Here is a 27,635-nt window from a genome sequence, read left to right on the forward strand (position 1 = left end):
CCTAAAGTTTGTGTGGTCTTAGTAATATGCACATTTTTATGAATACTAGCTAGTTTCAAACTAGTGATTACCTAGTTTAAGTTGCACCAGAGAAATATCTTGTAAAAACTAGCTGGAAACATCTGGAGCACTGTCGAATGAATCAACTAAGTGTTTGGGAAGTCACAGTAGCATTACAAGCTGTAGTGTAACTTCCATCAGTAACAACTAACACCAATCTTTGTAAATGTAGGTTTGATTTGCTGTATTCATATATGGAAACATGGAGAGATAGCTATGAGTGAGAGAGATTAAGCTAATAAAAGTTAACCGACCATATTAGTCTAATGGTATTAGCATTGTGTTATGTAATTTGAAATAAAGTGAAATGTAATTTAAATGTGCTTTTTACGAGATTAGGAGCATTCCTATTGCCTTGCAACGGCTCTCAACATGGCGGCGGCTGAGTGGGCGGCTGGAAGCTAACAGTGCTAACAAAGCTAACAGTGTAAACAATGGCAAATTTAAACCGTTCTTTTTTGTGAGAACCGGAGGATGGGTGCTACGATCCGTAAAAAAGCATTTTAAACAAGTGTCAGGTTTGATATTCCATATTTGTACCTCTAAACGGGATATACTAGCAAGCTAAGTTAGCGCTCTCAGTTTAGCTAGCTCAGTTAGCTAACAGAACTGTTTCTAGCTGTAATATTTAGTAACAACTAATCTCTACATAAGAAGTTATGTCGTGCAACCCATTTTAATTTAGTAAACTCTTTTTAGTAACCACTTATAACTAAGCAAAGTTTTAAATTGACAGACATTTGGTGCAACCAGCTTCTGAGGATGAATTATTACACGAAAGAATAAGACCTGGAATCTCTCTTTTCTTAAAATTGCTTCAGCGTAGTTGTAATCCTTGTTTGGTCCGTTATGAAAGGTGAAACAAGTGTTACTTGGGGAAGCAAAATTGGATGCTTGAAACAGCTGACAAAAACTGTTTTGGTTGTTTGTTCAAAGATAAGAAGATTTATCCCAAAACTACACATTGTTAGTGATGTGGTTTTATCGTAGCTATGCTTACTTACTACGCTTACTTTTGACACCATGGTGGGAGTCCACATTTTAAACCACAAATCATTCAATGCACGAGTGTACGTAACTATTCAGGCAAGATCAATTTTCTCAGGATCAGTGTTTTGACAAACAGAGACAGAAGGAGAGAGACACTAGCCTTGAGTGCCAAGTTTAAAAGCTTGTTTGCTTCTTAAGAAGATCAAAGGTATCAAGGCCTTGGACAGACATGAGAGGCATAGACTCTGCAATCTGCTCTCCATTCACTCCCAACAACACCAGCAAAGAAAAACAAGGCTTTTCTCTTTGGGAAATCCTGGATAGCATCCCAGACAGTTTTTCCAACAAGCAAACACTCTGGGATCTCCCAACCCCTCCGCGGGGAGATGACATGTTTGTCAGCATGTTGTGTGTGTGATCATTCAAACGTTGAATGATCCGCAGGTGTTTTTCTTTTTCTTTTTGGAATGCATAAAGCTCAAAGCAAAACAAAAAACGATTTGAAAAGTTCAGTAGCTGCATTTTTTTTTTAATGTACTCAGCAATTATTTTTCAAGCAACCAAGTAGATCTGATTAAAACAACAGTCAAGTTGTCCCCAATAATTCAACGGGACGTGGTTTAATAAGAAAAATCAATTGTTTTTATTGACTTATCCACATGGGGATATTTCAACTATGAGGCTAATTAGACCAAATATTAAAAACAGCATTCCGCTGTAAGTTCAGGCTTTTGCTGGAACCAACTGAAGTAAATCTAATGCAGTGGCACCTTTTCTCCCAATGTGCCCCCACATAAATATATAAAACTATTGATTGTAGACTTTTTAACCACTTTCTGCAGGTGGAAAGGCGAGCAATGAATTGAGCATTAGGATAAACGTCCTGATGTTGTTTGTTCTTTAATTTGCGGAAACTGATTAAATGAAGATCAAGATGGTCTAGAGCTCGACGTCTGACTGAATTAGTCTGTACAGAGGACTTTGTTCTGTTAAACATTATAAACATAAACACAATTTTTTAATACTTTTTGTAAAAACAAATGTCCTACTAACCACAAATGTTTCTCATCTCTAAACATGTGAATGTTTTTTAATTAGCCGAGCTGCTTCTTGGCCTCGGGTACAAGCACCCCAAGGTTGGGAATCACTGCTCTGATGAAAGAAAGAGTTATCCGACGAATTTCCTTATAAGACTGCATGAATTTTCAAGTGTGTCAGAAGGACTGAGAGCCAACAGTCATTACAATAAACCACAGAGACATCATCAAAGAGTGGGCAGGAGCTGGAAGACCCGCTGAGGTCCATGGCTGAAAAGGCCCACTTGACGTTCTTGGCGGCTTGGAGGCCCTACTGAGAGACCTGGACTTTGTGTTTTAATCTGCTTGTTTCAGGACTGAATGATTCATCGGCTTTGAGATGGCTTTACTTCCAAATTCTCCCTCATAAGATGTGTTTCCTCATTTCACGCCTGTGACTTTTTACTTTTGTGTTGCACCAACGTTTTCCCTTGATTTTACAGCTTTTCTATATCCGGTGGTAGAAATTTTGTCTCCATGATGCCAGGCAGGTTTGTGAGTATTTTCTGGTGGCATCAAGGTTACAGAGGCATTTGCCTACTTTACAGTCATTTATATCCCGGTGATATGCCTGCAGTCCTTAACAACATGAGCGAGATATGCTGATTTTGACGGATCTCACTCCAAAGACTTATCCAAGCTTAAGCTGTAATTTAGAAATCCCTAAATTAAAAATCACTTTGAGTTAAACCAAGCAACCAAAGAGGCAATACACAGTATCTAATTTTGTGACTTTTTCAGAACGCATTAATCCTCCCAAATGGGAGCTGACAGGATATCACATGGTATTGTAGCACACCAGATACCTCAGGAAGCAATTACCATGAATACATTTTCTAATAAACTTGTACCCATCAGATGATAAGCAATTAAACATGCGTAATTATGGTTTCCATACAGTAATTTCTAAGCTGATTAGGTTTGTGTGCTTTACAACCTGAATGGGTGAATATTAATAGTGCTTTGGTTTGGTGTTGCTGGTTAGCGGTGGCAGCTCATCAGCAGATCATATGCAAATGAGGCCTCAGGAAGTGCATGAAGCCTCATTCCTAGCTATTAGAACTGTCAGGGGAGGGAGGGACATGTCAACGGGCGCACGCACGCGCACGCACGCACGCACGCACGCACATTGTTGAAAGGTAGGACATAATATATTCTTCATATATACTACACATATGTGTTTGCAGTTCTATATTCTCTGGTGTCAAATTCATCCAATTTTACAGTTTATTTAATCTTCAGTTACCGATACTCGATTAACTTCAATAATCATGTTATACATTCTAATAAGGCACCTTTTATAAACGGTTTATAAGTTGTGAGTCATGGCTTTATTAATGGCTAATAAATCATTTAATAGTGTTTTATAGATCAGTTATAAACCATTAATAAGAACATTTACATCATATCCTGCGCCTTCTTCTTATTAAGCATCACATTTGATCTTTGGATCATCACTTGATGGATTATTGAAAGGAAAATTTATAATTGTATTTATGTAACTGTAATTATACGGCACTATGAGCCGATTATAATGCATTATAAGTATGCTTATAATTCCCAATAGATATAGAAAGTGGTATCAAAGTTAAATCCTTCTGTAAATATCGATGAAATTGGACTTCTCTCCTCTGTACTACTGCGATAGGACCTCAGTGGATGAAATACACGACTGGTTTCATTTCAAATCCCAGCCACTTTCTCCTCCGACAGTGCTCCTGAACCAAACATTTCATCTGTACAAACCTGCGAATCTCTCCCAGATACAAACCCTCAGGGAGCGTGATACATCTTCTCTTTTTGACTTTACTAAGTCTACCATTCCATCAAATGTCATTCACTGTGAGAGCAGCCGTCTCCCTCCTGTGTATGTGTGTGTGTGAGTGTATCAGCAATAATATGAAATACCAACACAGCAAATCAGTATAATCTGTTCTGATTTATTATCAATCTGAATGTTACTTTTCACACAAAATATATAGTTCTCATTGAGGCGCTCGGTATACATTTCAGATAGCACTATATAGGTATTCATAAAGTCATTCATTGACTATACATAGAGGGAATAATCTGTCATGTTGCACAAAATATTACAATAAACCAGTGATGGAGCGACAAAAAAATGAGCAACAATCCCAATACAAGTTCTGCTTACATATATATCCTATTATTACTATCTCCACTGTATAAGAACTATATCAGTTGGTATATCTGTATTACATTTAATATTAACAGAGATGTTCATGTAACAATGTCTAAAATGTATGCAATGAGGAATAAAAAACACCTGATATGTTAAGAATATATCAAGAAACATGATCTGTGAGGCTTTTTAAGATGTCTGGACCCAAAATACAACAATACACACACACACTTCAACATCTGATGCACGTGATGCTGAGTATATATATAGTGGGTTGATTCAGATCACAGAGGAGAAGAAACATGTGAGGAGTTTATTTCCAAAACGCTACATGCGTCCAATACACCGATTCATTTAGGGGATATAATCTTTAAAATATAAGGCAGGAACTTAATTCACTTTACATATTATTATTCAAAAAGTACTACGGTTGAGAACTGCAATGATTAGTCTATTGGCAAAAATAAATAAATATTGGCAACCATTTCGATAATCAATTCATCTTTTACATTCTCTGGTTTCAGCTTCTCTGAAGTTGCTGTTTTTCTTTGTCATGTATGACAGTAAATTGAATATCTTAGACTGTAAGTCAGACAAATTGAAGACATAAATGCCATTTTGTTTCACTAATTCTTACGATTTCTACAATGCATCGAAAGAAATCTGCATATTAATCGATATTTCAAATTATGGTTAGTTGCGGCCCAACTATAGTTCGTTTTAAATGTGCCAATAGTCTCCTTCTTAGCCTCTGTATCAGTTTTCCCAACGGCAGATAGCTTATTTTGGAACAAAAGTCTTCACTTGACATCACGTAAACAGCTCGTCAGTGGCACTAGAGCGGTATGTTCAGGAACAACATCACTGTTATAGAGGACCGGGGTTCATATCGACAAAAAGTCTCACAGTAGGAGAGCTGATCTAAATTCACACATCAGATCAGGCCCCGCTGGTCTGACATGGATCCCAGATCGGCAGTCGTACTCTGAGGCAAGATTTTGCGAATATAGATCCAGGTGAGATATCTGGCACGACATTCATAAGTATACAGTGTATATATATATAGAGGTGAAGAGAAGGCGGAAGAGAGAAACAGAGCGAGGAGAAGGGAGGGCAGAGAGAGATGTCAGTCTTGAGTGGGCAGAGGAAGCCGGTGTTCGGCGAGTGAGAAGAAGGTTGGGGGGGGGGGGGATGTGATGCCTTCACTGAGGAAGCGCTTTCAGGATGGCGTTCACCTCCTCTGCCACGGCTGTCAGCGCAAACTCAAACTGCTCCTGAGGAGGAGGAAGAGGAGGGAAGGATGCAGGGAGAGAAGGAAGGTAGGAAAGTTTTAGTGTGCGGACAAGTGTGTAACAGCTCAGGACTGCCATTTCAGGATGATTGGCGTCTTCCTCCCTCTCTGCTGGCCCTACCCCTGGATGTGTTTGGCCACAGACTTGAGGTGAAGGTGAGCCACTCTCTGAGATTTCAACTCGGAGAGCATGCGTATACCCGGCATCGATCCAGCCAGGTGTCTTAAAATAAAGCTTTTGAGTCATGCTGTCTCTCAGCTTTGTTTGTGTGTATGTGCATTTATTTGTGAATCCCACTCACGGTTTCCCCCCAAGGAGTGTAAAAGGGGGCTGATTGATGTTTGCCCCATGGACCTGGTGTTTTTATATTCCTCTCCTCTCCCCAGGCTGCAGGCCACGGGGTCCTCTCACAGAGAAAAGGAACGTAGGAGTTTGGAAGGAGCAGTCTTTAGATGTGTCAACACATAGCCTGCAACAGTCTGGCCTGAGGATTGACTAAATCAATACAGAGGAGTCACTGGTGGCCGTGCCTTTTGCTTTGCAGTGGAGATTATCTGGAGTGATTAGGTTTTCTATTTTTATGATTCTTCTGATGTTGGCGATAGGGCCAGAAAATGTGAAAGTACATCCATCTATATACAGTATACACCACAGTTATATGTCCCTGTCTAATCCCAAGATGCCTTTAAAGTTCTGCATGTGGAAAAAAGATACTTTATAAGTGAGTTTGGTGCGTGCTGTGCTGTTCACATTTACACCACTGGGGGGAGATCAATCTCTGCTCGACAGATCAGAGACGGATGGTTAGTGAGGATGAACAACGGTCACGCATGTTGTAATTACTGCATGTTGATGTCTGTCAAAAGCAGTAACCAGAAAAAGAAGGGAAATAAATATTCTCTCTTTTATTTTTGCCGAGGTTTATCCAAAAATAAAGTGGCAACATCTTGAAGCAGGAAAAAAAAAAAGAAGATAATTGCACGTCCAATTCTTGAAAGCTAACTCTAAACTTCATACCTCATCACAATCAAATTTCTGTATAGACCACAGCATGAAGCCCCAAAGTGGAATCAACAATATTCCAATATAATTTCACTGAAGAGTTGTCAGAAGAGAAACAGAGAGAGTGCTTGAAATGCTTTTCTGCGCTGAATACAGCAGGGCTGTAAAAGCAGCATTAATGAACCATCGTGGAACACTGGAGTCTGTTCGCAAGCAGCTTCCATAAACATTATCACCCACTGCAGCATGAGGTCTGCCTTTATTATTATTATTATTATTACTCCTTCCAATTACAAGATAGAAACAGAAGAGACATCCTAACTATTAGGTACATTAGTGGATGAGAGGTAATGCTTTGTACACACCCGCAACTATTCCCCAAAATGTTGTGAGGTGGGGGGGGAGCTGTGATATGAACTGTTAGGACTAATGAATTTCAGTAGAAGTATTTTATTAGACTAGACATTTACTAGACTGGTAAAATATATGAAGATGAAATAAAAACAAAAGACGACATTAAACAGTATGTTTGATATTTGATTAATAGTCTCAAACATGAGTTTGTTGCAGGAGAATTTGCAGTTTTTCTCTGTTATATATCATCGTGGAATGAATATCTTTTGGTTTTGTACTTTTGATTAAATACACATAAGACATTTGAAGACATCATATTGAGACCTGAAAAAGGGAGGTGCATATTTTAAAGACTAAAAGATCTATTCAAAAGATTTAAATAATCGCAGCCCTAGTTACACGTCTACTTAAGTATCACTTTGATTCATTTAAGAACTGACATCATATTACATACGACTGATACATTTAACAGTTTAGGATTCATAACGTACGTTTAGAGAAAATCTTAAAATGTGACGGTTTCAGAGACAAAATGTTTCTGTCACAGAAGATTCTTGGTCAGTCTCTTGTGATTAATGTGGAACAGTGAGTTATTATCTTCCAAGACAATGTTTGTCTAATCCTGCAAGCAGTTATCAATTACCCCATCATTTCCCCTGATCCATGTGCACATGAAGTAGAAAACCGTCTGTTTGAATGACTGCAACCCCTCCTCCCTCCCTACTGCCCTCTCCCCCCCGTCTCTCTAACTCAAAGCCGGGGAACCTTACCTTTGTCTGGACCATGCCAGCTCTCTGGTCTCTCAAGTGCTCCAGGGTAGCGGCAATATCAATCTCTTTAGCACCTGCAACAGACCGAAAATTGGAATGAGTTCAAAGCAGCCGAGTAATCCAGCTCACATCTGTCAATCTCTCTTTATGCCGGGCTCCCTTTGGAACAGCGCAGCGATTGAAAATTATTACATTCATCCCTCGAAAGACTTGGACGAGAGCCACACACTGTTTCTCGATAAAATATGCAGGAGGATATTTTGGGGCTCTGGGAAATGCGCAATGATGCATTCAAAAAAACGTTAAGCGCTGGCTTCTGTGTGAGAATCTTGTTAAAAAATTGTTTTAAATTACGTGCAACTATGAAGTCTGCTCAGAGCTTTTTGATACAACAATATCTAGGTGTGTGCATGTACAGTATGTGTGAATCTGACAAACAACCAACTCTAATTAAAATGATTTATTGCCTTTGCAGCAGCAATACTGATGATTGAACTATGCAACAGTTGCTCGCCTTCTACAGTGATCAGCTGCTGTTGGGTTGAGTCCGTTTTGGCTTTGAAAGTGCGCGATGTTAATCTGGAATCTTATTCTACTTTCAGATTTATGGATTTTAAAGCAAAACGCAAGAGCTCGTTTGAGAAAACCGAAAGGGAAGGAGGGAGAAAACCGCAGAGAGCCGCTGAACTCTCGAGATGTCTTTGAAGGTGAGGCAGAGAAAGGAAGCAGAAGAGATAGAGTGACAGTGAAGATGTATGTGAGAGTGTGGGTGAGTCAGAGAGAGTAAAAAGAGAGAGGGCTATAATGCAGCTGGACTTAGTGCTCAAAGTACTCCAGTGCTCCAACAAGACTTTCATGTCTCAGAAGGGCTGGATTCCAAAGTTAAGCTGAAGAGAGGCTCTTCGACCAAAGGAAAAAACTTTGGAGAGTGAGATTACGTTCATTTTATACATTCAATCCTGGAGGAGCAGGAAACAAAAGGTTAAAAAGGGACCGGGTGGCACCTTTGATCACCCCGGACAACAGCGCATTCGTCGCTGAACCAGATGAACTCCATCAGGACGTTTCAGTCTTATTACTGTTTTCCAGAAAGTGAAGGGAATGTCTGCATCAGACGCAGCCGTCCTCCCAACCTGCTCTGATGGGCTGGGATAGCAGGGGGAGGGCATGCACAGGGTGGGGGTTAAGGGCAGATGTCAAAGGGCAAAGGGCAGGCTAAGCTACGGAGGGGCTTTAAGGGGATGTAAGGCAGCCTTTGGAAGAACCCAGCTCCTGTGCAACAATAGATGTCCATGTCCAAATGTGTTTATTCAAACAAACTGAGCTTATTCTTACTCCGCTACAACTCCTGTTTTGTTGGAGTAGAGATTCAGCGAAAAACAGGGATTTGCAACGAGCACAGGAACCTAAAATCTAGAAACAAATCAAGCCATTCCTGTTTGACATGTAATGATGCAGCAACGCCACAAAGATCCCTTTCAGGTGGCTTTTTCATATTTATTTAGGCCTGTGGATAATGATTTCTGCTGTAGAGGCTCATAATGGTGCCAAGTTACTGTGATTTGTGACCAATTCCAGACTATCCTCCCTGACTGTGTTTTTTGATTATACAACGTTAACTAGGGGCCATTTTCAGCTCAGAATTGCAGATAATAAAAAAGCACCTAGAGGTTTTTTTTGTTAACATCCTGGAGATTTCAGGCAGTTTAGTTTATATTTTTGTAAAATAGAAAAAGACAGTAAAGGGTGCAAACTATATGGGTTACAAATAATAATAAAACACATCCATTGTTCCCATTAAATATTAAGTACTGATTCAAACCAATGGAGCAATGTTTACAAATTCTGATTTCCCCTTTAAACATTTCATTTCCATGCATGCGCTGTATAAATTCATGTTGCAGTTGCGATGCAGGTGAATATGCCGTGACGGTAGCTTTAATAGATAATTACTAATGTGGGCAAAGGTTTTTCTTTTTCCCTTTTCTCTTTGTTCAACTCTCTCCACTCCCTCCAGCTCCCTCCATGTCTGTCTCTGTCTTCGCTGCCTCTTCAGGCCTCGGGAAAGTCACCCTCTAATGCATCCCCAAGACCCTCTGTGGAAAATGAGAGGCTTCGGCGTTGCCAGGGAAACTCTTCAACGCGAGAGCAGAAAGAGTGAAAGGGAAGCCATTGATCGTTACCTTTAGCCATCCTATTGAGGACCATGTCAATCAGAATGTAAGTCCCACTCCTGCCAGCTCCATCACTGCAGAGAGTCAGAGAGAGAGAGAGAGAGAGATGGAGATCATTAAGGTGGCAGAGTGAAGCTTTAATCTCAGTGTTTTTCTTATAAGGAAACAAATTGCTCATTTACATCTGCATCTGCTGAGAGACACAAATGAGTCTATGCACACAGATACACACTGCTTAAAACCTGATGTTGCGGATAAAATATTCGAATAGCACAAATCAATAATACTCCTTAATATTCTTGTGAAAATACCTGAACAGATCTGAATATTTGATGATCCAATAAATGTGATTATGTTAAACCTTTGCACACGAGTGCATGTGTGGTCTTGAGACTTGCTGGGCTATTGGGGAGAGGGGAATGGTTTCTGAGGCACACTGGGGACAAAGGCTTTTAAATGAATGCACCTCAGGAGCAGGGGAGAGGTTGAGAGGCCAGGGGCGGTTCGAGAACAGCTCTTGGAGAGCCTTGCTTTTCCATTACTCCAGAGATAGTCTTATGAAAAGCCTCCCTTTGTGCCCGCCGGCCATTCAACAGCTCTGCATGTTAATTGCAAACAAGGCGTGCACATCTCTCTAATAAAGGCAAGGCCAATAAAACAGGAGAGCGGCCTGAGCACCACTGCTTCATTAATCCACTGCTAGACACTCAGTCCTCACAGCTCCCTCAGAGGGAGAGCGGGCTGCCCCCCCCCCCCATATGCATGACTTAACAGGATGTGACTATTAAAAGTGGTCAGACAGATACCTGGTGTTTAACACAAACCAATCAAGGCCAGTTAACTAACTCAACCAAATGGGAAATGGAAGTTTCTCTGGCTGGGTGTCTTTGCGCCACCCTATTTCCATAAAGACATAAACAGCAGCTCCAGTGGACCCAGATAGAGCAAATGGACTGAGCGGGTTTAAAATAAACAGTCTCTCCCCTCCAACACACAATCGCCATTCCCAATTCAGCAGGGTCAGCCACTGTCACAAGGTTCAAATAGTTATACTTGCCTGCAGTGAACAATTATCGGGCAAGACCGACCCCGGTAGCACTTGTTAACCTTTCTGGAATAAAAAAAAGAAGAGAAAAGTGGATGTTATTGCAATGTTGGCGGCAAGTTGTCTTCAATGAAACACACTCTGAAAAACAAGGTTAGTTATTTATGCTGAATAATAAAGCAAGTGTGACTCATGACTGTGCTTCTATGGTCGGGATGCAATTAATGACAGCGACAATCAAAAGAGCAAACAGGATCGTGAGAGATGCACGCTCCTGTCAATCAATCACCTTAATTTGAGGATAGAGAAATAAATCAGTGTCGATGAATTGAACAGCATTATTGTGACACGTGGGTGATGGATGCGCCGGTGTGATGTTGTGATTGCCGACCGCCGACGCATTAACCCCCGGCCAATTATGAATGTTGCACACCGCCGGAGGCCAACGAGCCTTTTCACACACACCGCTGTTGCCATGGAAACTGACTACACCGAGAGATACCGCGTCTTAGCATTTCCCTCGTTTGTCACCGGCGACAAAAATGACAAAATAAAGGTTTGAATGTCTCACAGTATCTCTGGTATATCTGATGGTTCAAAATCACCACTGCATATTGTTGTCATTAGGAACATGTAAATAAAACAGTAGAAATAACATTAAGCAAACACATAAATGTACTTTAATATAAATTAATGAAACAACCTATACTGTAGTACTTCCAATACTACTCATAGTAGAAGCTCATAATCATATTTTACTTGCTAAATATTTATTTATATATGATTTAACCTCAGTTTATGTATTGTGTATTAGTTTTCTATATTTGGACCTTAAGAAATACAACTGCGGACTGCATTTCCCATGTGTACTTGCATTTCAAAGCACATGTGTGCTCTTTTTGATGTCATGTCATGTCATGATGTCATTTAAGATTTGTTTTTGCCATGATTGAAATCCAAAGTAACCGAAAGTTTGGCTTTTTCATTGAAATACATGCATTCAACATAGCTAAATATTCAAATGTTATAAAACTAGTTCTATTTTAAGTAACCAACTGTTTTGCAGGAGTAATGCTTTCTTTTTTGTGCATTTCGCATTCATTTTTGTTAGTACATCAAATGCATATCTTTTACATTGTAAATCAGAATATGTCCTTTGTTAAAGAGCATACAGAGATGGTTGGAGTTCCCATGCAAGCCAGAGGAAGGAGCAGTGAGAGGAGGAGACGGGAGACGGAGAGTCAGGAGTGAGAGAAAGACAGTTTGTGCACAGGCCTGGCTGAGGAGACACAGTTTCCAATGATCACTTTTGTGACTATGCAACTGGGCTCATATTACTAGCTGCAACATCACAAAAATGACACTGGCAACCGCAAAATACCAAGTTGGCCGAAACCGTGAAAACCGTTCGATCTGAGACCTCTGAATCACAGAGAGCTTTATTTCCCCAATAACCGACAGCAGCATTAATGGAGTTACATCAAGGCAATCTAGTAGTGAAGGAGACCTCAACAGCAAAAGAAAAGGAATGTATGTAATCAAACACAGCTCAAATCTGCACACCAATATCTTAAAATAAATAGAACTGACTGCAAGCCACACCTAATTTAATTTGAAAAAAAAACCCAGCAGCGACTGTCAGGAAAGGATGACATGATAACACTGCACATCCTCCTTTTTTTTCCCGATCTCATCTGCATTTCAAACCAGAGGGACAGACTTCCTTCCACAAATCAGATGCATCTTTTCTCATTTGGAGGGCTTTTCCTATCCCTCTGGGTTCTCCCAGAGGACCTATTGCTGCTCTTCTGCCAGAACACATTATATGGAGAACAGAGTGAGGTTATTCAGTCACTAGCTTTCCCCCTCTCCCATGTTTTTAGTGAGACAGCTCTCATTTAATTGGGTTTGAATTAGGTTTTTTTTCTTTCTTTTCTTCCCAAGCCAAGCCAGGCAGTGTTGGGCTGTTAATTTGCTGCATCACATGTGCTGGAGGGGAGGTGAGGGGAAATAGGCCCAGGATGAAAGGGATAGTACAGAAACACAGTGCTTATTAGAACAACCATTCTCTAGGACACCGGAAGGCAGAGGGGCAAAAGGGAGACGGACCAAAGAGGCGCTGACAGAATACAGAATACAAGGCAAGATGATTAAGAACAAGCTCAGGAGAAAGGCCAGTTGTAAAGGTGAAGATCTGCCTGAGCTCCAACCAGCAGGTTCTGCACTCTACCTGCGGAAGTCTAAAAGGGTCCTGGCCGAGTTGGGGATCCCGCGGTCCATCCAGGACAGGAAGTGGAACTGCGTTACGGTGCGGGTCTCGTTGGTCTGCAGGTTCTTCAGGTAGAAGCTCCGCACCAGGAAGTCTTCACACCAGATGTGCTCCGACACCAAGTTGACCTAGATTTAGAAATAGGCCGCATTCAGTTAATTAATTATAGCTTCACACCAGCAATTTTAACGAGGAGCGCACTCATAGCCCAAAGACTTTTAAGGGGGTTTTAAATGATAAAAAAATCACATTTTCTGATTTACTCCTTGTGGTATTTAGCCCTCACTAACCATACATTTTAGTTTCAAACAAGAAGAGGACAAAGGTGGACATTTTCTCTTACATAATCTTTAGATAGCATGCAAGCTGTCATTAAAACAAGTTCATTTGTTAGAAAGGGTTTAAGAAATGGCACACAGTAATCAAATACTGTGTGACCTGAGGATTGACTTTACAGCGTCTAAGCTCTGTAACTTCTGCTTAATCTCTCACAGACATACCTCGTAGATGTGGTACACGTCAGATCCTTCGTCGGGCCAGTAGGGATGACACTGCTTCACTCCATTTTCAGAAAGCGGGGTCAACATGACGACGACGACGCAGCCGCTCTCCCACACCATCTACATACCAGAAGAAACCTACGTGAGACATCCCCTCAGACACAACAGGCCTTTCATACTCATCTGTATGACATTACAGCAGCACTAATATGCAGCTGAACTGTGCCACTAGGAGCGGCATATTGCATGTTAGCATTACATAGCACCCTTGTATTAGAGTGAAATTGATTTCTTAATCTTGGTCCAGGAAGCATGAATAAATGTCACCTCTCTGCGTGTGACAAATGATAAATGTTGGGTCGAGCAGCAGGAGGGCGCGTCATGTGTCGCCCTCTCTCAGTCGTGAGCGTGAGATCACAACATCTACTGAGCTGCTGCTCTGTTTCATCTTATCACGATCTAATGTGTCCTTGGGAAAGAATACAGGCCCACAGCAGCCATTAGGAAAATGAGGAGGAAACACGGCTTTTATGATTGCTATAAAAACACAATGGCCTTGACAATACACTAATCACAAGCTTCTGTGATCCAGCCCGGTGGACACATTACACGCCAACTGTGCCAGGATGTGATGAGATTAGGCAAGGTGATAATGTGGGGGAAAATTAACCACTTAGTCGAGTAAGATTTGGCAAATATTTGTAGGTAGTGAGGAAAAAGTGTATTTTGTTCAGCTGGTAATGTCATATTTGTTTCTTTTTTTAGATGCTGAACAATTGCAAGGCTCCAAAAACATACATCTACTATACATCATATGTTTAGAAGAAGGCAGGCTACAAATACAATCCGATCGGCTTTGTTTTTTTTGCAATGAATTCAGAGGAGAAGTGAGCAGGAGAGCAGGGCCCAGCAGAGCTAAGGTAATAGGAGGGAGGGAGGGGAGGTGGGCTGGAGGAGTGAAGGCTGAAGGGATGGAGGAATGAGGAGTGGAGGATTAGAGCAGAGCCGCCTTTCAGAGCGCTGCCTGGGGCCGGTGTGGATTAGACAGGACAGAGCAAAAAGATTTGCCTCCTGCATGGGCCATTTGCATGAGAGTGCCAGTGTTTCCCCTGTTTGTTTACTTTTAATGAGGGGGGGGGGGGGGAAGAGTGTTTTTTTCCTCCTGCCACAACCCAAGTTTTACAGTATTGAATAAGGAATGGCTACTTATTCACGCACACAGGATGTTCATTGTGTCAGTCAATCCGTTTCTAATTTTCCATAATTTCCTGCTTAATTGGGAAAGATTTTGAGTTGAGTTCATGGCTAAATATCCCATTTCATTAGATAATGCAATGCATTTATTCACCTGGCACAGGAAGAAAAAAAATTGGCAGACAAACAAATAACCAACTTGACAAAGAGATAATCATCAACTGTTTCATTTGAAGCACTTTCAAATTTACACATTAAATACAGGGCTCTTATTCGAGCCGATGTAGTCAATTAAGTTACACTTTTTAGATAATAGGCGCTGAATCTTTCTTTTCTTTAATTAATGTGAACGTCGTGTGAGGACAGAATTTGTGTGCAGGTTTGTTTGTTTTGGGTTTGAAAAGCGATTTACAACAAAAACCAAAGCAGAACCAAGACTAAAATTGGTGTTACCACCTGCCCCTGGTCACAAACCGGTGCCAACGTCTGTCCTAACCTAAAGTCAGCACTATCATAATGATCTGAAATGACGACATGCAGAGTGCAGAGTGCAGGGCCAGCTGTTTCTGCCAGGATTTATGCTTCACACTTCTACATCCTGGTGACGGCTAGCAGAGTTACTTCACCATATGGAGGTGATGGGCCCACTAATTACGACAGTGCTGTCCTATTAACACATAAGAACGCCATTTGGCAACCATGCATCATTTAAGGCGTTCCTCCACACAAGACGACATGTTTTACAATAGCCTATATCCGGTGATTAATGGCAGGTTCGTCTGATATTTATGGACAAGGCAAGGAATACAAATAGCAGCGAGGAAAAGGCAAATATGAGCAAACATCAGCATTATCACAAATAATATTACACTTCCTGGGGGTGCGTATAACTAGACTACCATTTACAACCGAAAAGCTGCAGGTTTCTAATACGTATTCCGCTCGTGGCACTGTTTTATTTATGAGTAAGAATAGTAGAAGCACCATTACGTCCAGCCCCAGTTTGTGTCGATCATGTATTACCATTACATTTGAGTGACATAGCCAAGCATACAATTTTCCTAGAAAATATACAATTATTCCCTTCCATAATGCTTTGGGGGCTGTAAATAGGAGCTATGATTTTGCCATGGATTCAGTGAGTTATGTTTCAGCAACAACTCTAGCCCTGTTTTTTTCTTTTCTCCCAGTATTTGTTTACATTTTGGCAAATTGGCACCATTAAAAGTATGCCGAATTAGCTAATAGCAGTTCCTGTTTGTAATGTAGCCATAAGATGTACGGACAACTATCACCGGATTATTTTGATACTGAAGAAAACTTAAAAACGTGACCATTCTCTGACAAGATCTAGAGTTACGAGGTGCGTCTTTTTACCATTTCGAAAAAGACGTATAGAAGTTTATTTGGCGTAGACAGTAGAGCTAACGATATCCTCGGACAGTGTGAGTCACACTGAATCTGAAAATATGTGTATCGTGTCTGTGTGCTCAGACTTTACTGAGTTATGACTCAGAGAAGAAGGACTGCCATTTTTGATGCACATTGGAGGATTTTGCTTGTGAAATATTTGCCATTTCTGGTTACATGGATTATAAAAAAAGGAAGTGACTTGACAGAAGGAATATTCTTTTCATTCAGATGATTAGAAGAGTCCCGAGGGTTCTAGAAATACCTTCAAAACAGCAGTACGTGTTGTTAAACGACCTTCTGTTCTTTCTGCTTAGCTGAGACTTGAATATAACGGAAGCACATGACAGGCAGAAACTGAGGCTACATTCTGAAGAAATCCCACCAATGCTTTAAAAGCAAAGAAATAGTAATCTAGACACTCTCGGAACAAGAAAAAGACATCAGAGTCACAAGGGAATTGGTAAATCACACAAAACCATCTCTGTTGTGGTTCTAACAAACCCTGATATTTCTACATAAAGATAACGGTAAAAGATGGAAAAACCCCCATGAATGGAGATGATTACCTGCCAGAAGTCTGCCACGGTGGAAAGAAGTGGGCCCTGCGAGGAGATGTAAGTAGGGTTGCGAGGGTCATGGTCCATCTGGGAGAGAGGGAGCAGAGTGTGAGACAGTGTTTGGGGTGGGGACTGGCGGATGAAAACATGCAGTCTGGGTGAAAAGACTTCCATCAAAGCCTCCATCTGGATGGAGGCATGAGAGCAGAAAACATTTGCTACTGCAGACTTATTTCTCTTCCATTCATTGATTCACTCTCTCTGAACTACGTCATTCTTGTTTCTTTCCTCATGTTCTCAAGATCTGACTATTTACAATGGGTCTGATTAAACTGGAATATAAAGAGAACTACACACATAGTCCTACGCTGGATACGCTTTAAACATATGGAAGGTTGTGGTTTCACAACTTTGATCTTGTTTTTGTGATTTTTTTCGTCTCTCTAAACGTCATGTTTGCATAAAGACTGAAGACCTTGGCCTTTTTAATCTAATTCATGTTTTCAACCCTTCCAACCCTTTGAATATTTAAAATAAACACTTTCATTTTCATCACCTTCAATAGCTTTATTATCTCATCATTCAGGTGATGCTTTTACTTCCGCTTTAGTTAAGTCATGTACCGCCTTCTCTACAAGGTCCTCATACCAACGACCTCATGAAATGGCTTTCAGATCTCAATTCCTGTCGTGCTTTGACGTGCTTCCGCATGAAACATGATATAGTGGTGGGACTTTAAAGCCTGCAGGCTGTTGATGTGAGGGGGGCCGGGTGTTCAGGTGGGATATAATGACATGGGGGACTTGATTTGAGGGATGTGATTGAGACTTGATTGAGTAGGTGTTGAGCTGGGTTGCCCCCCTAAAATCAATGATGTTTTTATGCACACCCTCGAGTGCAGGATGCATCAGTGGAAAGGTGTTGACATATTTCGCAGGAAAAGAAATGAGTCGGTGCATATCAATGCATTGTTGATGTATAGCTGGCATTATAATGATAGAAGACACACCCTAACAGTGCTGCATTTTTGTAAGTATAGGGATGCATTTAATATTATTTATGGTAGACTTACCAACAACAGTCTTGTGTGAGTAAAATGCAGTGAGAAAGACACTTTTTCTGAACAATTTATGAAGGACAATGAACATGAGCTTAGAAGTTAAACATGTAGCTTTTCATTTAATTTATTTGGGTTTCTCTTTGACTCATCTGTCAAGGTCATAGACCTCGACATTCACCCTTAAAAGGGAAATAATGATGGAACATTTCCTCATGGCTTTAATATTAGCACAGTGACTTTCTCTCCTCTTGTTTATAATAACAACAGAATTAATTCCCAAATGCTCTAAATTGGCTGATGAAACCGAACATACAACTTTGGTCCAATTCTTTTTTTTTAAATCAAATGCATTTCTTGTCTGTTCGTGTCTTAATGTCTGCTTGTAATTTCGTTTCATTATGGTGGATTAAAATGTCAAATTGTTTTCTGTTTTAGATTTACTTCCAAGCTGTGACTTGATTACAAGTAGAGCTCAGTAGAAACAGACTATTGTTGTTGTTCTGAAAGAGTTCATTTTAATTAGTGGTTGAATATCATCCTTAGAACTGTAAATTGTGTCATTTTGGAACATTTAGCAGTGAAACGCTGAAATGATGCAGATTCCCCCGGGTACAGATTTGATCATCTATGTTTCTTCATTATCTATAGATATACAGTGAATCAAGTGTTTATGAGACACGATGAGTGACAATTTGACGGCCTTTCTATTAAAGAAATTTCACAAAAGGACACATAAATGCAGTAAACATTATGTTCATTACCCACTGTTCTACTTCAATCAGGTATAAACGTGACGTTCAATTTTCCCTTCATGCTTTCTAGTTTAAAATTTTGTCGTGAATTTGTAAAAAAAAAAAAAACACTGAAATGAAAGGGTGGTGCCGAATAGTGCTACCACTCCGTCAGCCAATCTCAAGGATACAGACAGGCTGTAGCTGTGTGTTGACATCGCTGCATGAATACTAAAGCGCAAACATGAAAGAGTTGTCCTGGGTTTCAGCTGTCCTCCCAATGCCATTGTGGGAAGAAGATAGACTACAACAGAAAGGCAAAGAAGTGCTCTTTGGTTTGAAGTAAAATAGCCCGCACTTAAATAGCTCGCACAAATATCTGTTCCGTCTCTACTTTCGACGCCTTGCTGCAGCGCCTTGATCCTGTGTTTATGTAAGATAGAGAGCTGGATTTAAGGTCATCCAAGAAAGCATGGAGAACAGGTGGGAAATGGAAAAGCCACAGCGTTTGACTTTCTAAAAAAAGCCAGACAAGGCAAAGCCAACCAGGCTTTTACCACAGTTTGTGCTGCTGCACATTCCTTCGATTCATTCCTCCAGCTAATGATGCTTTACATCTGGCAGCGCTCGCATCATTTGTGGTCAAGCATTAACCGTTATCCAAGCTTTCTCCTGTGTGTGTGTGTGTGTGTGTGTGTGTGTGTGTGTGTGTCACCCTCTGCTTTACATGGAGCTTGGATCGCTCCTTCCATTTGCATCTCTGACCCCTGATTCCCAGAAAGAAGCGACAGATTATTTACTCATAGGCCACAGCCCCCTACAGCTAATGAGGAGGAAGAAGCCGCATTGACAGACATAATTATCACAGTTTTGCTGGGCTCAGCCAGGGGTCCCCATTGTGGTGTAATTACTGTCCTTTCATCCACACACCACTGCATCCGCCATTACTCCACCCATCTTCAACGTCCGTTTGTCTTTCTAGATGCTTTTTTTTGTTCAACAGCACCAAAAACTGTCCAGGATAACTTTGCTTTATAGCCTTTTTTCATAATCTACCAATTTTGCCAACTTCTTCCCCTGATTGATGAACTTTATTCTAATATTATTCTATACATTGGCAAATGTCGCACTGTTTAAATAAGCTAAAAACCTCCATGAATATGCCATTAGAGAGAACGTTGGAATAAATGTTTGTTCTTGAGGAGTAATAGGCTTTTAGTGCAGCTGTGTGTGCCCCCCCCCCTCCCCCTCCCCCTCCTTTGGCACTGTATTTGAAATGCATAGTTTCCTGTTCCCTTTGATGGAATCCTTTTTCAGCAGCCTCAGGGGAAATCATGACTGGCAATCTTTTTTTGGTGGGGAAAAAAATCCCCAACACTCAGGTCGTTCTGGATTTGTACATTTATTTCGTCAAAAATAATGTATAATTCTTTATAGTGGGGATGGAAAAAAAAGGGGCTTCTCCAGGGAGCGGCCATTTTGAAAGCTGTGGAAGCGGTGTGATTCAACAAGACACACGAATCCACTGAGGCTCCATGTATGGAGAACAAAGTTTAAAAAAAGATCAATGCACTTGGATCGATGACAAGTCCTTTGAAACTTCTTTTATCTCGGAGTAAAATCCAACCATAACAGGTGCTTCTGGTACAGACATCACCCACAACATAGAGCTATAATGAATACACAATACTCACTATTGGACTGGCATTGATGTAATCTGAGTTGCTGTGGTTATTCTCCGCTTTCAAGGTGATTCTGGAATGATCATCTGTAACGGAGACGTACAATTCAACAACGTACTTTGTGCTGCCTCCCCTCCCCACACAATAACAGCACCATTTTGAGCAGTAACAGAGGAACATGTAAGTAAAAAGGCTGCAGATCCTGCAATTTCACCAGGCTTTCATCATACACACACACGCACACACTGTTCTGAAGGCTTGATTTGCTTCACCTTCAATAAGGAATGTTCTGAATGAAATAATAATAACATATCTTATTAAGAAGTCTGTAAGCTGTGAGCCTTAAAATCCTCTTTTTTTTAAACAAGTGAAACTGTTTAAAGATTCAGATAATCTGTTTCCAGTCAATTTACATCCACCTCTGTAGTCTCACTGCAGCTTTTGCAGTTGAATTCACAATAATAATTTTCAGTTAGTTTTGAAACGATCGGTCTACAGTTCATACAGAAGTAAACAAAAACATTTCCGTATTCCCTCCTAAAATCGCCTGATTAGTTGAAAAAAATCTGAATGGACTCACATACGACCACGGTGTCCGAGCGGTTCTTCTTGGAGTTCTGCTCGCCCTGCCCCACGCTGCAGGCGCTGGGCTCTGCCTGGTAGGAGCACAGGGCCTCCCACTCTCGCTCCAGACGGTTCTTGTTCTTCAAGTGGTCCTCCATGTATGACTAGAGGAAAACAGAAACCACCTTAGCCAACATTGCAAGTAATAAGCCAATAAGCCAGAACCCTGCAAAAGACACAATTCATCTTCACCATTTTTTCACTTAATTTTCTTCACCATGAGCTATCCAATATATAAAACACTAAACACTCTGACAACAGCATCTCTCCATTAAAGCTATGATCAGGTGTCATGGAGCACCTGGGTGAGGACGAGGCTGCTGAAGATCTAGGTGGGGAAGGTGTGCTAATGTTTATATCTTTGTGCATGTGTGTTTGACCGAGAGGAGGAAAAAAATCACGCACAATTAAGACTCCTGAAAGGTTTGTCTGCATTGGAAATACTTCAGGGGTGTTTCAATCACGTCTCTTACTGCTTGCACAGACACTGATAAGATTGTCTGCATTTAAGCCTTTGCTTGGAGAAGACAAAATTGAATTCGCGAGAGAGACAAAGATGGAAAAAAAGAGGGGGGGAAGGGTAGAAGTCTATGTGTGTGTGTGTGTGTATTCTCCCAAACCAGGGCAAGTAGGGAGCTTAGAGGCTGTAGCTGGCAAGACGATCTTTTGTAGCGCAGCGCCGTGTTTCGCTTTCTCTCCTGTATCATGGCTCCCCTCCCAATGGGGTTAAATGCTTTAGTCCGCTATTGTGTGAGGCAGAAGATTACAGACTCATAAACTGATGTCAGGGATCAGCTGGCTAATACAATGAAAGTGATACCCAGATGTGCTGGGGTTTGTATCCCATATTAAAGGCAGTATAGGTAGGCTGAGCAGAGAGGTTGTCCATTGTTGCATCCAACTTATTCACTCCTGTCTGTCAAAAAGGGTAATCCAGCTCTTTGCAGAATATATACAATTCCTACATTAGATGATAATCACAAATAAGCTTGTCCAACACATAATAGGCAATCACCCTTTGATGGCTCATGCATTCAGACATCTCCCGCATGCACGCAAAGGATATTAGGCGACTTATAAGAACATTACAAATCCTACAGACAATGGAAATCAAAGTTGATTGTTCGATAGGGTACCAAAGGTGCCGCTCAGGTCTTAAAGGCGGCGCTGAGAAGAGTAAAAGCAACTCTTGTGATTAATGCAGCCACATAATGAGAGAACACAACAGCACAAAGTGTGCTGTCTGAGCCCATTAATGACATAAAGTGACATTTCTGAAATATTACTGTTGATTTCTGTTTTTGTACTTTGAACCATGCCTGAACTTTTAATTTTATGCATGCAAAAAAACCCAATTATGAGAAAAGAAAATCTCGTTAATGTCAACTCTAATAGCAGCCAACACACACATATATATTTGCATGTGTGTTGGTGTGCATCGCCTACGCAAACAGACAGTGCTGTCTTCCCAGGAAAATGACAGCATGCCATTATGGCCACTTGACAGAACCTGTCACCACTATGCTCTTGTCACCCTCTACAAGTACTCTCTGCTTGCCAGCCTGACAGCATCCCACCTCCCCTACCAATATTACATCTCCATGTACTTGATAAATCCACTCTGAATTGCCTCCCATTCTATTCAAAGGATGCCCTGAATCGATTGCATTCCAAATTCATATTTTCGCAGCTTAATGCAATGCAGCCAGCAGGCCCTTATCAAGCCCTCCCCGTTCCTAGGGGGAGGCAGTGGACCATGGCGTATTCCAGAGACAGGGTAACGAAGGTTTAGTGAATGGGGGGGATTATGTCTGCCAATCAGAGGGTTGGGATGGGAGGCCTGGGTGTCAGGGAAACAATGTCTAATCCTTCCTAAGCAGTCTCCTCGGCAGCAGAGGGTGCTGGGTGAAATCAGGATGAAGGGACAACCAGGGGAGCCAGACACAACAGGTAAAACATTACTGTCAAATTAAAAGGAACAATACTGGTAACAGTTTGAACAGGGAGCTTTATGATATGATAAACAGCAGCGAGAGGTGGAAAGAGAAGGTGTTAATATGTACGTTTTTTGTGTGCTAACTAATAATAGCTAAATGAAAAGAGCACATTGTTTTGACTTAAATGGAAATTTGTTGTTTTGCTCATAATCTAAATCTAAAATTGTGAGGAAAAGATGTTGCGTGGGTCAGTGGCTGTTTTCCTATGCCTTAGTGTCTGTTTTACTTCCGAGCACATAATTCATCATTTAAAACAATAACTACTCAACTTAATGAGAAAGAGCCTCAAGCGACATAATTATTGATATTTTTTTTCAGTAGAGAGGTGATTAAGTCAAGGGAAAGCTCCAGCATCAACATTTTGACCCTGTTTCTGGACAGTATAGGGAAGCTGGATGGACAGATTGTTAAAGATGCTTGTGAGAAAAAACAGCTTTACAGTGGACTTCTAGCTTCTAAGTGCTGTCCATGGTGCTGAAGAGATTGCAGCAATAACAGCCACATACAGTAAGTAACTCTGTCTTACATCTGGTAGTCATTTCTGAGGTTTTTAATCATTGAGTAGGTAACGTTTTCACGGTAGTAGCGCCACACTGCAGCTGACAAAGTTAGCAGAGAGAAGATAGAAAATGTACGATGGCAGAGGTGCGTCAGGTGACTCAGCACACAGAGGCATCCAATTTCACTTCTGAAGTTGAAAAGTCTTTATGCAAGACTTTTCAAATCTTGAGGTGGGTTCGAACGGTTTGCGCGCAACATCGTAGTTCATAGTGGTTGTGTGTGTGTGTGTGTGTGTGTGTGTGTGTGTGTATGATCTGATTGGGCCTCACAATATGGACCCCCAGCATATGTGCTTTGGAAAGCCGGGTATTCATCATCCTTCTCCACACGGTGTGAGCTCCAAAGAGCGAGAGCGAGAGAGGGGAGATGAGAGGAGAGGAGAGCTGAGATGGGAAAATATAGGTCTGAGATCAGTGATAACAAGGCAATCTCACACATGGTTTCATGTGAGATGGCGGTGGGATTTTAAAGAAGAACCCCTATAGGACATCTCCATGTCAATCATGGCATGAAAGAGAATTAAAGGTTTAACTTTCTACATTGCACTGCCTGCACTGAAGAAACTATGGCTAATAATAACAGCTCCTAGAAATGATTCACAGTGTCTCTTTTGTTATTGCGGGGCTAAATGCTTTTCTATTGTCAATGTTTTCAAAAGGGGCTTCACAAACAAGCCTTGACGAGCGCAACAAAACCCATCTATTACCACCAATACAAGGCATTACTCAGATTCACTCTCATTCATTATAGCCTACCAATATAAAAGCTAGACATGCAGTGTGATGAATGCTCCCTCCATTAATGGAAACACTGCGAGGCATCTATCCATCTCTTTTATCAAGCTTGTCTCAAATGAATGAAGCGAAAGTTGTGCAAAATTAAAACAATCCATTGTGTGTTTGTGGAAGCGTTGGCAACATTTTCCAACCAAAAACAAACGAATTTCTAAAACATCCAAATGATAATCTGATTGATAACGATATTTCAGTTTTGTGCAGCTCTCATCACGCAAAACAACGTCTGCCTTATTTTGCTGAGAGTAAGAGAGCCGGAGGGGGTAAAAGATGCAAATGACGAGAGACGTGGGGCGAAATGATAAAGAGAGAAAATGACACAGTTAAGGGAGGAAAAAGTTAGGGGAGAAAAAATGAAGACAACAGAGCCGAGATAAAGCAAGAGGGAGAAAACAGCGGGAAGAGTGATGGGAGAAAAAACCTGAAAGATAACAAGGTTTTGAAGGGAATGAGGTGAGAGGAATAAAAAAAGAGACACATCCAAATAGATAAGCAGAGATATCAAGCTGTCTTCAGCACAGGCCTCAGCATATTCACAGACACTGGGAGTTTTAAAAGCAGACTCGAATGTATACTCACATTAAACCTCTGAAAAGCCTATTTCTGTGACGTATCCCCGAAGACCCTTTCAGATGATCTCAAGTATAACATAGACACAACCAATTTAATTTAATACAGTTGTTGTTATTGTTGATTATATAAAATTGTGTATCGTTACAATATGTTTGCATAAAATTGCGTTTAGGTCGATTCGGTCAGTGACATTATTTAATTTGTACTGCACTGCTTGGAGTACCAGAAGATGTTTGAACCAAGTATTTCAACTTTTTTATCTATTTTGTATTTTCAAATTTATTTATCAAATCCACAATCCATGTAACCCATGGCAGGAGTACCTTTTGGTTGCAGGTACCCCTGGTTGATGATCTTGTACACAAGCCCGAACCAAATGTATTCTTACCAAAAGCATTGGCATCTCAAACTACACTAAACTAAGTGCATAGTCAGTGACTTACGATGTTGTGGTTGTTTAGCTGTAACGATCAGATGCTAAGAACCACAAAGCATCTCTGAGGGCCTGACAATAAAAAAACCACACTTCAACCTACTTCCTTCCTCCCACCACAAAAATCATTACTCACATTGTCTCTTGAGTAAAAGCAAGTTACTTACCAGTATCATGTGACCAGTGGAGATGTCCATGTTGGACGGCACCGGCTCTTCGCACCAGGAGGAGGTGCTGCTGCGGGTCGACGGGCTGGCTGCAGGGCCATCGCTGAACTGGGACGAGACACTGTTGAGCCTCGAGTGGCGCAGGGTCTCCGGCCGCTCGACGCGATCCGATGTGCGGATTGCCATACGCTGGCGACACAGCTCCTGGTAGTTAGAGGAGGTAATGGTGAAACACTGATCTTCAAAAATGTTTTTTTTCTTTTTCTTGCAAGGTATTTATCTTCTTTTCATGAACATAACAATAGTTGTATGTAGGTTATGTGCTTATCCTCGCTCTTAGGGGCTGAGTTCTGTAAATGCACATTGTAAAATCCTACACCTCGGCTGACTTGATCTGTCCTCACTTGCCGAGATTAATGGATTATCCTCGTGGATTATGGAGCTTATACTAATTATGTCAAAAAATACATGGTTGAGGAACCCTACACGATTTACAGAATAAATTCAGTATGTCCCACCTGGCTGCCACACAGCGTCTGTCGTCGTTGTTAAAGAATCGATCTTTTGGTTAAAAAGAAATCCTGCACAAAATCACCATACTGCACAGTCAGGTTCTATAGACCAAAAACTACTTCCTTAAAGAGAAGAACTGTGATTTTTGTTTTGCAAAGAAAGGATAATCTATCCATCAATCAAACAGGAGTTCCACTGTAACCACAGAGAACCAAATGAGATTAAAAAAAATGCATTGGCACAATTGCAAAGTCAAATTTTCTATTGTGATTGATATCTCCAGGTTTCTGAGACTTGCTAAAATGCCCACTGCTACAAAGATTACACTTCTCCCAGTGACTCAGCTTTTCTCCCATCATGCCTCAGTGCAGAGACAGGGCATCGAAAATCCAAAGACTAAGCATTATATACTCCAGTATAAACAAAATGAAAAAGAAAAAGAAAAAATTATATATTGGCAGATTTCTGCAATCTTATAAATGTGTTCACGAACAAAACACAGTGAGAGTGGCGCACTTTGCCTGATTCCCTCCATAAGGTGTGGTCACACTTGGTTTTTCTATGTTAAATTCATAATCTGTAAACCCCATCCTGTTTGGTTTTCGGAGGCAAAGCCAGTCATCTCCACAGACTTAATTAGCATACTCAGTTAATAACAGCGAGGGCAGGGCAGAGCAGAGAAAATGCCTCGTGAAAGCACAAGCTATCTCATGATCTATCATAGTGATATTTCCCTCTGGAGCACAGGCCCCTCTAAGCCCTGGTCTTGGATCAGCTTTCCCGCCGTCAGACTTTAATGATTGGAACCATGAAGCGGTGCCCTGGGCCTTGGCCTCGGGGCAATATCCAGGTCCACCTCATAATTCATCCCACTTCTCAACATCTCTGCAAAGCGCCGTGCTGTACCGGAGTCGAGAAATCGTCCCAGGAGCAAGCAGAGAGATGCAGTTAGTGCCAGAGAGGGCCAGAGGACAGACACATGGAGCCCAGAGAGGAGCACCAGCAGTGGGAATACAGCTTCCCCTGTTTCCCCCCTCTTTCAGACTACTAATAAGAACAAAAACAGGCCAAGAGGAAACAAGGTCTCCAGTATGTGCTGTCATCTAACAATATCTCTCTCCCACAGCATACTAACACACAACTATCTGTCAAACATTGAGAACACACCCACATGACAGAGCAGTTATTCCATCTCTAAAGGTATATTGAGGTGCCATAAAGAAAACTAAAATTTGCACAGACGCTAAATTTGATTAAAAAAAAAGATAATAAACAAAAATTGACATATACTTAATGTTTGAAAAATGCATTTATATATATAATTTTTTTTTTTGCTTATCTGTGGCCATCTTTATAACACTATTACATCTCCCGCTTTGGATGGAGAGAGCAGACCTGTGAAAACCTGATTAAATATTGAAAATGTTAACGCGACATGCAGATAAACATGTTCTGAGTGCCATGGTGGGCACAGCTGAGCCCCAACGCTGAAAATCAATACAGCCCAGGCTGTCCACGGCCCTGGAGGAACAGAGGGAATAGGTCACAGTGGCTGCTCTGTCTCTCTCTCAATCTCACTCTCTCAATCTCACTCTCTCAATCTCACTCTCTCTTACACACACACACACACACACACACACACACACACACACACACACACA

General features: G+C 41.1%; 1 protein-coding gene across 1 annotated transcript in view; it reads right to left on the reverse strand.

Annotated features, from left to right (window-relative positions):
* Positions 1 to 4,046: 4,046 nt before the first annotated feature.
* Positions 4,047 to 27,635, reverse strand: part of ptprn2 (protein tyrosine phosphatase receptor type N2) — a 125,969-nt gene continuing 102,380 nt past the window's right edge. Inside the window, exons 13-22 of the mRNA XM_031850214.1 lie at positions 25,462 to 25,665; positions 20,893 to 21,040; positions 20,325 to 20,398; positions 16,849 to 16,926; positions 13,676 to 13,795; positions 13,137 to 13,303; positions 10,919 to 10,972; positions 9,871 to 9,935; positions 7,688 to 7,761; positions 4,047 to 5,543 (exon numbers count right to left, since the gene is read on the reverse strand). Of these exons, the coding sequence (XP_031706074.1) occupies positions 5,472 to 5,543; positions 7,688 to 7,761; positions 9,871 to 9,935; positions 10,919 to 10,972; positions 13,137 to 13,303; positions 13,676 to 13,795; positions 16,849 to 16,926; positions 20,325 to 20,398; positions 20,893 to 21,040; positions 25,462 to 25,665 (1,056 nt within the window). The 3' untranslated portion in view covers positions 4,047 to 5,471. The remainder of the gene's footprint in view (positions 5,544 to 7,687; positions 7,762 to 9,870; positions 9,936 to 10,918; positions 10,973 to 13,136; positions 13,304 to 13,675; positions 13,796 to 16,848; positions 16,927 to 20,324; positions 20,399 to 20,892; positions 21,041 to 25,461; positions 25,666 to 27,635) is intronic.

Source organism: Anarrhichthys ocellatus, unplaced genomic scaffold (assembly GCF_004355925.1).
Source record: "Anarrhichthys ocellatus isolate YVR2014 unplaced genomic scaffold, GSC_Weel_1.0 scaffold10, whole genome shotgun sequence".
Classification (NCBI taxonomy): Eukaryota; Metazoa; Chordata; class Actinopteri; order Perciformes; family Anarhichadidae; genus Anarrhichthys; species Anarrhichthys ocellatus.